Raw genomic sequence first — 12,805 nt, forward strand, 5'->3', positions numbered from 1 at the left:
GTTCATAAATATGTTTTTCCTTAATATGCCATTCAAATCTCCTTTAACGAGTTAACGTGAATCTTTGTACACAACGCGTTATATGGGGTCATAAAAGCGCGTTATGCGAGAAAACTCCTACAAGGCGTAGCAAATCTACCTCTATTACTTTACGTAGGTTTTCGATCCTATGGGATATTCGTCCCTTTAAAATCGCCCATTGGTATATGTGTGATGGCATCACCTAACATAGAGTAATGTTAACTTTGTAGTAATAGTAACATAAAAACATAGTTTCATAACGCTTAGATTTATTCTGATAAACATTAAGAGTGGACCTTGAAAGGGAGTCAGTGGAATGCGATCTGCGATCACTCGGAGTGACTTAACAAATTACCCAGATTAAAGACATCCATAAAAAAATAACTTAACGTAATTACCTGCTGATCCTTCCACTTAGAGCTGTATCCATGGAGTTATTGCGCTCATCACCCCATATAAGGGCAACATACAAAGAGCCTTCGCGGAGCAAACGTTTGTACTCTCGAGGCACTCTGCGCCAGACTCCACAGAGCTGTTTTAAATTATTATAGCATTAGTTTGGAGTTTACTGATTGATTGTTCATATAGTCTGGGGTTTCACTGCCTGAACCTTAAAGATTACTAGTTAAACGTTATCGAGTGTTACTCAATAGTTATGCTAAATGAAAACTATGCAACTATTTAAGGATAAAATTTCTGTGGATATCTATGTTTTATTAAGTTTTTGCCACGCACCACCACTATGTGAAACCAACTGCCCACTGAAGTGTTTCCGAACCAATTCGACTTAGAGCCCTTTAAGAAAAGAGCTTACCAACGCAAGCAACGTACTCGCGATCCCTCTGGCATTGTGTCAATGGGCGGCGGTATCACTTAACATCAGATGGGATTCCTGCCCATTTGACCCTGTTATATAAAAACAACGCTGTTCTCCCAAAGAGTCAACTAAAACTAATAAATGTTTAGAATTATTGACATATAATGCTAACCTTATCAGTTTTTTCCTCATACGTAGCGTGGATGCCTTGAAACTTTCTGAGCGGATGTTCTAAAAGCATCCGACCTCCTCGATCCAAGAACGCAAGTGCTCTCGGCCGAGTAACCATCGATGGCCCCAAAATTACGGACCAGAAGAGATGACGTCGTCGGAAAGTAAATCGAGCTGTGGCCACTCCAGCAGCTACGGGTACACCAGTCATGTCATCACGCCGAATGCAGAGAGGAGATCGACCAGTTAGGAGAGCACCAAAGTCTGAAATTAGGTAGGCATAAAGATTTCAAAACACACCGAACACACCATCATGTGAATGTCGAGACTATTCAACCATTTGAATTAGTGAATTAGTGTTGGTGGACATTAGTCTTAAGTTAAGTTATTACGTCACGCAATTTTTGGAGATTCTTGCCCCCCCCCCCCCCCCTCCTTTGAAACGCACCGTAACGTTTCTGTATCCAATAGTAAAAAGTTTCGTGACCAACCCCAGTCACTCTTTATGCCTAAAACTTCCCATTATGCGGTGTAAAGTACTGGAAAGTAGAAAATAATATTAACAATGACGCGTAATTCAATCCCCGCCCCGCATCGTTACGTTTTGCAAGGGGACCCCCACCCCCCCTCCAAAATTCGTTACGTAATACTAAAACGCTACCTAAGTGAAAAATAGAACAAAAACCAGAGTGTCTTCTCCTTAATAGAGACTGTAAGTAATGGAGTTTATATCTTATATTTCGAAAATATATAAATTTTATTACTTACGCTTCATACTCAGTTCCTCTTCATCAATGACAACGGTTGGGCTATCTTCTTGTACAATATCGGGAGCTGAAAATAAGACATTTTAAGTAAAGTAATTCATATTACTACCAAATAAATCATGTTGTTATCGTAAATACCGAATACGAAAGCCAACTGATATCAATGAACATTAATTTCTGCATATTATATTCATAATATTCTGAACAATCTATGATATTTTTTATAGTATTTCTAGTATAGCATACTATTTCTTTAAACAATTGGAGGTCGTGTCTCCCAGGGAAGACTCCCACCAGAAGTCGATTTCACTAGTTCGCAAAAGAAAATGTCTTGTGAACCGTGGAAGACTTGAAGTAATTTATAGGTATCTTCATATATTTCTATGTATTAAATTTCATCAGACGTCATAAATAAATAAGAAACACCACATTAATAATCAATATTAATAGTTTATTTTCTTTGTTGAGATATGTAAACATGTCGCAAAGTCAATTGGAGACTGTTCGCGATTGAGGAGCCGATTCGCAAGACCTCCCCGACCCCTCTATTCGGGTTGATTGGATCAAGTGTTATTCAATCGTTATAGTATTGCCGTCTAGACGGCGTCACCACTACTTTGCATTGCTTTCTTGATATCTTGACTCGATTCTTTGCACTTATTAATTGCAATACATCTAAACAGACGATAGTATTAGTTGTTTGCAATTTCGGAAACGTTAGCGATAATTATGATGGGTGTGGACAGGAACTATCAACACAGGACGACTTAGACCCAAAATCAAGGATGTTAGACACAGAAGGCTGATTACTCGTAAAAATAATCAGCGATATAGATAATTAGAAACATTAGCTTTACGAAAATAAATTAGGCATTGGGCTGTCAACCATTTCAAGTTTTGTAAGGAACGCATAATTTTAGTGTTATTACGCATTATATATTTAAGTGTTTAATGAATTATGACATTGTCATTTCATTTATAATTGATTTATTCATTTCTTTTAAAGTGAATTACGTCGTTACAATTTGAGATTGAATTGCAAATAACCAACTCGATGCGTTTTGTTTCCATAAATAATACTATAAATTCTACAATTACAATTTATTATCTTTATAAATTTAACCAGAAGCAGTTACGGACTTGGTATAAATAATTCAAATACGATTTCACGCCTTGCTAAATGCCTATACATAGTTCGGTATACAGATAGATTCATCGCAATAAAATATTATTGAGGCTGTAAATTGTCTTATCGCATTTGATTATGTTCTGTGTTCATTCCTGAGTTTGGTAAACATGACGAGTGGACTTGTTAGTACATGAGGGCAGATTATAATTTAGTGGTGGCGCCAACAAAGCGTGTTACTAATAATTCATAATCTCTGGATGACGTTCTTAGATTTATTATGAGGCGGCGCCAATCGTGTCATAAACATCGTCTTACGAGCATACCGGAGTCCGTGACTTTGCCTTGCCAAATAATAAACCTACTTGTTTTGTGATATCAAAGTGATACTAAATGGATACATTTAGTATCACTTTGATAATGTACTCCAAACTTTTAGTTACGATTTCATTGATCTGCATACATTACAATAATGCCTTGGGAACCTCTAACCTGTTGCCTATATGATACTGTACCCGATGACAAATATACCTATAAATAGTCCAAGCACTTTGGGAATGAATACTACGTATGTAAGAGCCGAGTTTAGACTGTTCGCAATTGTTTCACTGCATTCTTTTTTCTGAACGATTTAAGCTGTGGCGCCGTGTCACCTTTGACTCGAGCCCGACAAGGCGTTTGTGTGATGAATATTTATAAGAAAATGCAGCTTCAACAGATAACAGCGTTTTAATTAAACTTTACAATTTATTTAAGAATTCACTTCCGTGGGCTAGTTGTGATGGGTGTAAACGTGCGTCAAACCTGGGGTCGGGCAATCGAACCAATGCATTTGTGCAGAAAATACATATATCAGAGTAAAAATAAAAAATAAATCAGCACCACAACCTCTTTAGGTTTTGGCCTCAGATTTTTGTATCTGTTGCCTGATGTCACAAGCCTTCAACTTTTTGGGTCTAAGGCAAGTCCGGTTTCCTCAAGTTTTTCCTTCGCCGTTCGAACGAATGTTAAATGGGCACATAGAAAGAAAGCCCATTTGTGCACAGCCAAGTATTGAACCAACCTCTTGAATAGGCTAAAATTGCAAAGCTACATATTAAATTAAAATAATTGTTGATTTTTGAAACTCGTAATGTATAGAATATTTAGAGTACACAATAAGAGAAAAGCCATGGTCAAGGTGTCACAACGTTTCCACTCGTTAATGTAATTTAACGTAAATTTAAACTTTTTGAAAGCAGCCTTGAATGACGTGACTAGGCAGACGAGTTCGTACGTCTCGAGTATTCCAATGATATCAGCGGCCTTATAACGGTTTTGGCAATTGCGAATTGTACAATTATTGCTAATATGTTATATGAAAGATATTGAATTGTGAGTGAATCCCGGGGAAGGTCCTGGGGACTAAAACTTTACTAGAAATAATGTTGTCTTTGGTTAACATAGCTTTTACACATTGGAAGAAAACAATTTTTAACCGGATTAAAGCTATTTGTATTATTATAAACTTATAATTATTAACATAATTTTGAATTTAAAATTTTCCGACGTTTCGCGTGCTTTACAGCGTGCGTGGTCACGGAGACTGAAGACAAAAGGTGTTGAATGTCAAAAGTATCACAGTTAAATAATTGTTTTCATAGAAATAATGTTTAAGGTTAGGTCAATGTAGCACTGTCCCTCCATTTAACTTCCTCACTGTATTGCGATACTACTATTTGTTGATCGAGTAAATCACTATTTTATTAATTAAAAATATTTGTTCAATTATACACCATAAATTGTAACACACTTTATTTCAATTTCTTAAGAAAAAGTCGGTAAAAAACACGTTTTTATCATAGCATTTATTATTGCTAATTTAATTAATTATTTTAATTTTCTTTGTTAATTAAATTTGAACACTTTGGTTGCAATTAAATTCTAACCGTAGCTTCATTTTTAAAGATAAATCCTAACTCTATACCGAATCTAAAAAGGTCCATAACGCACTCACAATTCTTCTGATAATGTAAATTTATACCTACATATAAGATCCAATTGCCGTGTTCCTTAAATGTCAAACAGCAATTCTTTTCACGCCTAAACCAATATCGCAAGCGAATTCTATGAATAGTTGCTTCGTATTAAAGGCGCCGTTTTGACGACAACGTTCGCAAATACCATGAACGTACGTACAATGTTAAATAATTTATGTCAGAATGTAAAAAGCCAGTCAACATTGGTCTACAAGTGTACCAGTTCTAAGAAATCACGCCGAGATTCAACTCAACCATACTAATACCATGTTTTTCTTGATTTCATCTGGAATCGGTTTTAGGTCTGGTTAACTCTATACCACAGTTTCAAACCAGGCCTACTTGTTGTATATGAAATAAATCGTGAAATAAAATATTTATAAACCAGCATTGTTGGACTCATTTGTATCTTATTATCAGCCTTCACAGCGTAATATTAATAATAAACTTGCTAATAGTGGTCTTGGCATGTTAAAATTAACGTATCAAAACTAAAAGCAAACAAACAAATAAAGATATACAAAAGAGCAAGAAAATATTGCTTTATACAGTAATGAGGTCGCAATAATATCTCGTAAGTATTTTAAATGAGAATAATTTAACCTGTGATAAGAAATTACAATTTGAAATATACACGGCGCCAGCATAGTTTTACATTTGTTAAGAATTCTGAGCGAAAATTATTTATTTGCAAGGCTACGTTTGTCAACGATTACGACAAAATGTAGACTGACATTAACATGAACACATATTTTAGCAAGAATAACGAGTGATTTAATGTTGGATTTCCAATAAAACTGATGAAAAATTACTCGGTGAAATTATCAGCAACCCCATGGAGACCTTTGACCGAGGAATGTTTCGTTTTAGAAACCCTGCTATGTACCTTATTTTTTTCTTTCCTACATGATTGGTAGACCCATGTTTAGAGACTTCCTTAATATAAAAAGCTGCGATATTGTGGGCTCCTCGATTGTGAGGAAGTTGAATGGATCTGGTTAAGGTCTCATGTTATTTTCACATATGTATATGTTTTCTATAACAAATTAACTTAATTATCTGATTGTCCTTCATATAACGTGTGCGATTCTTTGAGACCACAAATAAAATAAATATAGTATCTTAAGGTCTTTAATGAATTTCCATTGAGAATAAATTTACTTTAGTGGTTTCATGTATTTTAGCAAGATTTTTTGTGACCTCAACCATAATAGTTATATTCAGTTCACATAAAACCATAATGAATTATACACCTTTCTCGGAAATCACACCAGTTGATAGTTAACACTAAATGAATAAAGTTCATATAATTTTAGTACTTATTAAAGTGTGACATCTCGGTAATTTATTGAGCTGTGTTATTCTTAAACAACTGCAAATGCGCTGCGTTTTTAAAGTTATGACTATATATATTTTTTAGGTACGCTCTTTTCTTGAACGGACCTTAATATGATTTTTAGGAAGGAATCGTGATATCATTTTTAAACATTCTCTGTAGTAGTAACTGTTTAGTGACGCCATGGGTTGAGATTTTATCTTGTCTCTAGGTACTTTATAGATATTAATTATGTGATACTTTATTAGAAAATATATACTCTTTCATCTATATATAAGAATTGTAAAAACAATATTTATTTTCGGAAGTAATTGTTACGTTCCTTTACATTTATGTATTTTCAATTGAAAACAATTTATTCATAAAATAGTTTTATCATCCCTGTAACAGCTAATGTAGGTTAAGTTTGTGTTGATATTTCTTGATAGTAATTTATAAAATACGAGCGTATTGGTAAGTGTTAACGAAACACTAAAGTAGCATATAACATGAAACTTACTTCACTTATAAAGATAGTTTAAGCAAATTAAGGACTGAAATTTTAATTATTGTCATTGTAAACACATACACTTCGTCAATTGTAAAAAAAATGTGTTTGCAGTTAAAACGTAACAGACATTATTGCGAATAGCAATTTCAACAAATTGATACATTCCAATTAAGATTCACAACATAAATTAATAGAAACGATTTTCTCAACAAACTTCGTAGCCATAACATGTTGCTCGCACTGTATATCATTATTATCGTTAACAACCGTTATTCAAGAAGTCCAGCGCAAAGTCTAATTGGCAATTGGCAAAGTGAATTGTAAGGATTCTGCGTACAAACGTTTGTGATGCGCCAGTGCTTGGCCTACTAACTACAGTACATCTACTGTAACTTTCTAGTAGTACGGAAATACAGTAGATTGTGGTGGGTTTGCGAGCCCTATTACTGCGACTCTCATACCTGGAGTAGTAGGTTCGCTCCCCGGCTGTGCACTAATGGACTTTCGGTCTACGTGTGCATTAAGCACTCGCTCGTACGTTGAAAGAAAACATTGTAAGGCAACCGGCGTGCCTTAGACCCAAAAAAGTCGACGGTGTATGTCAAGCACAGGTTGAGCCAACAAGAAATCATCACGAAATATATACAGAAATCTGAGACCCAGACGTAAAAGGTTGTAGCGCCATTGGTGTATTAGATACTACGGTATTTGTCGCATACTTTAAACTTTAAAGCATTACTAGAAAACAATTTAAGCCTTGCATTGAATTTTTACGCCAAATTCAAAAATAATTACTCATTTAAATCATATGATCACTTATGTTAGCACTTATGAGTGAAAATAAAAACAGTACCAAGTATTATATTTTCTTGTTAGATTAACTATAACCCTTTTTGAATGTTGGCTTTGAACTGAAATAGAAATATATTTGTAAAAACAATAAAATCTACCGTTATGTGAACATCACTGTAATTCAACACGCTCCTTCATTGAACCTGTCGAGAAAGACTCAGAACGCGTGGATATTGTTTTACCGGCCTACACTAATTTATAGCTTAGGATGTGATTATGGCAAAGAATGTTTACGCTCCAAGCTGCGGTCTCATTGTTGTCGATACTTGCGCGGAGTTTTCTGCTCATACGCATATAGATTGCAGCGTTGGCTCGGTTTCAATTACCATTTCCATAAAATATAATTTCATCCCGATGCTTCGAATGTTCCGTTAATGTTTCCGTGTAACACGACATTTATATAAAGTGTTGCACGCGACTCTTCATAGAGTTAGGATTAGTGACCTGTCTCTCTGTAATTTAAGAAGTTTCTGATATCCGATTTAAAATAGCTTTTCATATCTTGTCTGATAATGATAATAATAATCAATAGGGCTATAACCTGTTTAGGTTTGGGCCTCAGATTTCTGTATCTGTAATAGGCAAGTAAGTACGCCTTCTGTGCGTGACGCAGCCTGTCGATTTTTTTGGGTCTAAGGCAATCCGGTTTCCTCGCGATGTTTTCCTTCACCGTTCGAGCGAATGTTAAATGCGCACATAGAAAGAAAATCCATCGCACCCTGAAGCCACTAGGCCAACACTGCTCCATCTTGTCTGATAATCTTTATTAATTCGTGGTTCCAAAGATTTTTTCTTTCATATTCTAATTTTCCCGGCTGCGAGCTTGTTATTTTGTCTACTTCTAGTGATTTATAAACCCAACAATGTGATCAATCTCTTGCAGATTTTGAACAGTTAGGTTTTAAAGACGTCTGTTCATCAATTTTTTACAGTGAAATTTCTTTATCGGTGTTGGATTTTTTTTTACCGACAATTTTTTTCGGTTACTCGCCACGTTTTTCCGTTAAGAGCCATCTTTTTCTTGTCCCTAACACGGTTGATGCGAAGAGATTCGAAGCCATTAATAACAAAAATATATAATAACGATAACAATGATAGTAATAATTCTATTTCAATTAATGAAATTCTGTAATAATCCTAGTAGCAATAAGGTAAAATGAAATAATTGTATTATTTGTATTCATATCTATAATAATAACAGCCTTTCCTTATAGTTTATCTAATTTTATTTTATTTAACTGCCATAAAGAGGTTTCACTTCTTACGTGTGTACACTGGTACACGCATACATTTTTTTAAAATAACAATAATAGTTATATTTATCGAAATATAACTATTATATTTAGATGTCAAAACTCTTTCAAATCCACTCGAGTGAGCGGCATATTTAACATAAAGTATTGTTTATAAGCGACAGAACTGATCGACATACTCCCACGCAAAGCTTGCAAATTCACCAACGCTACAAAGCTTTCGAAACGATTTACAAAGTGTTCACGCCCGCGTCCTCCATGTAAGGTGGCAATGAGGTATTGTGCTGATATCGCTGCCTATGCGTTGCCATTTACGGATACCGCTTAACCAAAAAAGTAGAACAACAAACCACGTTCGTGCTGTTTACATGACATGCTACACTTCGACCGCATTGTCCTTTGAAATTTGCATTTAACGCCTACAACCGAACGCTGTCTCGACGCCCAGCCTCATGAATTTCTCATGTCTGGCTGAGTTAGTATTGTGGAGCTAACTATGCTTTCTATATATTAATGATTTATTTTTACACTATACACATAATTACATTAGCAAATATCACATTGGCAAATATAATGTATAGCATGCGATCATAGTTTATACATTTGGTATTACTCATAAGTATCAGTTAATAGATCTCTATCTGCAGTAAACGACGCTTTGATGACATGCGAGGCTGGTCCATTATGACTCCATGTCTTCAGGCGTAAGATGCTGCAGCTATTGTTGCTCCGTCACTAATAACTATTGCACATGCATGTATTGTGTTTTTGTATGTGTGTGTTTCGTAAGTGTGTCTTATCAAAATAAATGAATGAAATAGTGGGAACATCGCGTTTGGGCCAGAAATGTATTGTATTTTGACATACGGTTTCATGCTGTCTCGTTCGTCTCGTCGTCACGAACATATTCACGTTTTGTACGTAATATTACATGCAATACGTAATATATGCAAGAGACTATATTTGCAAAGAAAATTGTGTGAATTAGGTCTATTAGCGAATGACATATCAAATTGCAATACAAGTGCAAGAGATGGGCCAGACAAGGGAATCTCTTTTTTATTCTGATTCAATAGAGTTCAATTTCGCGAGCATATGCACAAGTATGTTACCTTTAGAGTTTGATTCATTGTAAATCGAACAGCGAGGACGCGCAGATCAAAGGCGAACCGTTCTGAATATGCAAGCGCAAAACAATACCTCTATATATATCGTAATTGTTTCTGGTTACGGTACAAATTATGGTATGATTTATGGAGTCAATTCGTATGCATACGCGGCACAGTCGTCATGCTGAAGGGAATTGGACTCCAAGCCAAAGCAATCAGTTACTAACCTAATTACTACGAACTATTTTTCTACTAGCCTCTACCTTGCACTGGACTGAATTATTAAAATAATTTGCAAAGAAACATAACAAATCTTGTCTTATTATTATCTTTTGATACATTCTATTATATAAATAAATAGACCACTTTGAATGAGATGAAACTGTAAATATTTACATTTTGTTTCTTTCATCTCCAGTGAAATATTTATTCTCCATCATTCTAAACTCTATATTTTCGACAAATATATTTTAAACTAAAATACGATAGTATTTACCAACAAATACAATAATATGTTCAATATTTATCATATATTAAACTAGGTAAGTCCTGCAGCTATAATTGTCATACTGTGATAATCCTTCCAAAAAAAACCAGCTCAAAAACAATTGAACAATTCACACGTAGTTTCTAAGATCCATCACGAGATAGCGCGTTTCAGCTAACATAGGGAAGATAAAATCTTTCAAAAGACAATATTTTTCCCCGTTTTTTCAACATTGTTTATGGAGCTCCGTTTCTATTGATTATAATGTGTAGTATGATGTTCTGTATATATATTCTAATAATGTGGCTTTCTATTGGTGAGAGGATTTCCAAAATCAGTCTAGGTGGAGTTAATTCCATACTAACACACCAAAATACATATCTTATATATATATTCTTTATAATATTATATATTTATTTAGAATGTTACTCCTTTTTCCCGAAAGGTACCACTTTCGCTTCATCTACTTTCATCACTATGCATGCTTAGAATTTGTAGTCTCTAGCACCTCCTGGATTTGGTCCAGGTATGTACGACGAGGCCTACCGAACCCGATTTCACCATCCTTGCCTTGTACATCCTACTTATTACCGTTTTATTCATCCGTTCTACTTGGCCTAACCAACTAAGCATTCCATTTTGTGTCCTTGTCATTTCAGCCTCTCTTTTAATATTGTATAGACAAATGAAACATACCGTTCTATAATTAAACCACTTTTACTAGAACTTCCTTTTTCTTTTATTTCACATAAGTCATCCATTCAACTAATTGCGTATATTAATCACGGTTTTATCTTGCAAAACAATGTTTAACTTATTTAATTTTCACCGTGTTATCTTCCTAAGCATAATAATATATAATAATCGTAGTAAAGCCATTAAAACCAATGTTTATTACAATTATAATACGTACTAATGGTATATTTTAATATATCAGTACAAAGAATAGATATTAAAAAATATGCAACACATGCCTCATATTGTGCTAGGTTACTTAATTACTTTTATTGGGCTTTCAAAGATAAAATTGAAACATAGGTAGGTATAATGGGATGAGAATAAAGTTCTTTAAGCATTAGTTAAAAACTTAATAGTACAACGTATATCATATGTAAATATATGGATACATAAAGTATAGATGTATATAAAATATCATATGACCACAGTTCAATACATATGTGCCATGTAAAAGTTGACACACGGTTAAACGTGTTAATAGTCACGCATTTGCGACCTTGATCTTAGCATGAACAAAATATTAATCGCTGTGAACAGATAGCAAGCTCCAATTCGTGAATGCTGGTCTTTGTGGAGCCATGTGGCGCCTGATCCCGGCGCCAGTCTGACCATGAATTGTAAGATATCAAAGGTCGAAGATCGTCCCTGAACTAGAGGTCATTTAATAGGCTTACAACTACATTACTAGAATTATCCACACTACGTTGTTACACGAATGTGTATATATTCTTAAGACACTATGAAAGCCTCTATTAGGAGTAATTTTGTTCTGAAGATACTGCAGTCCAAAAAATAGAACGTGCTGTCTCTGGTATCATAATGATACCTGAGGGTAGGTATTATATATTTTAGCTGAAAATTAAAACAAATATGTATGTAGGTTTATCATGGTTTGTTTTTTTCATGGCTGCGAATCCTTTTTTTATAAATAAAATATCAAAAAACCGCTGTTATTCATGCAATTTAAACAAATTATTTATCGCTTAAAAAGTAGTACAGAGCTGTTAATGTTTAAAATATATGATCTTTGTAATTTTTCTATCTATTTTTAGCGAAGTGCATTTTCCTTATACAGCAGACGCCAAGCTTTAAGTTCTTCGATTAATTGAATGCAGTATACACAGTACTTATACCAAGCCAATCCTTAATTCATACTCTCATTAACTCTCTCGTAAACTCATATTTACCTACTTGATAATAAATTAAAAAGCAGACATATTTTGGCCTAAATCTAAACATATGATTTTTTTAATACAGTGATGATATTATTATTAGCATTTTCCTTATGCTTACGTTATACATCTACTGTTTTAATTAGTGAAGTATTTTTCTAAAAATCAACATGCACACAAGTAATACTTAATTACAACGATAAACGAATGTTGAACGTTCCGAATTTATAGTATTTTTTCTCTACATATAAAGAATTGAAGAAGTTGGCCTAGTGGCTTCAGCGTGCGACTCTCGTCCCTGAGGTCGTAGGTTCGATCCCCGGCTGTGCACCAATGGACTTTGGACACCAATGCTTTATATTTGCGAATTTCACATTCGCTCGAAAGATGAAAGAAATCATCGCGAGGAAACCTTAGACCCAAAAAGTCGAGGGTGGGTGTAGGCTGA

The 12,805-nt window shown here is 34.5% G+C and overlaps 1 protein-coding gene across 1 annotated transcript in view; it reads right to left on the reverse strand.

The window, feature by feature from the left end:
* Positions 1-12,805, reverse strand: part of LOC123709596 (dorsal-ventral patterning protein Sog) — a 77,180-nt gene that overhangs the window by 18,055 nt on the left and 46,320 nt on the right. The window contains exons 4-6 of the mRNA XM_045661023.1: positions 1,778-1,843; positions 1,011-1,273; positions 420-553 (exon numbers count right to left, since the gene is read on the reverse strand). Of these exons, the coding sequence (XP_045516979.1) occupies positions 420-553; positions 1,011-1,273; positions 1,778-1,843 (463 nt within the window). The remainder of the gene's footprint in view (positions 1-419; positions 554-1,010; positions 1,274-1,777; positions 1,844-12,805) is intronic.

This window comes from Pieris brassicae, chromosome 5, assembly GCF_905147105.1.
Source record: "Pieris brassicae chromosome 5, ilPieBrab1.1, whole genome shotgun sequence".
Taxonomy (NCBI): domain Eukaryota; kingdom Metazoa; phylum Arthropoda; class Insecta; order Lepidoptera; family Pieridae; genus Pieris; species Pieris brassicae.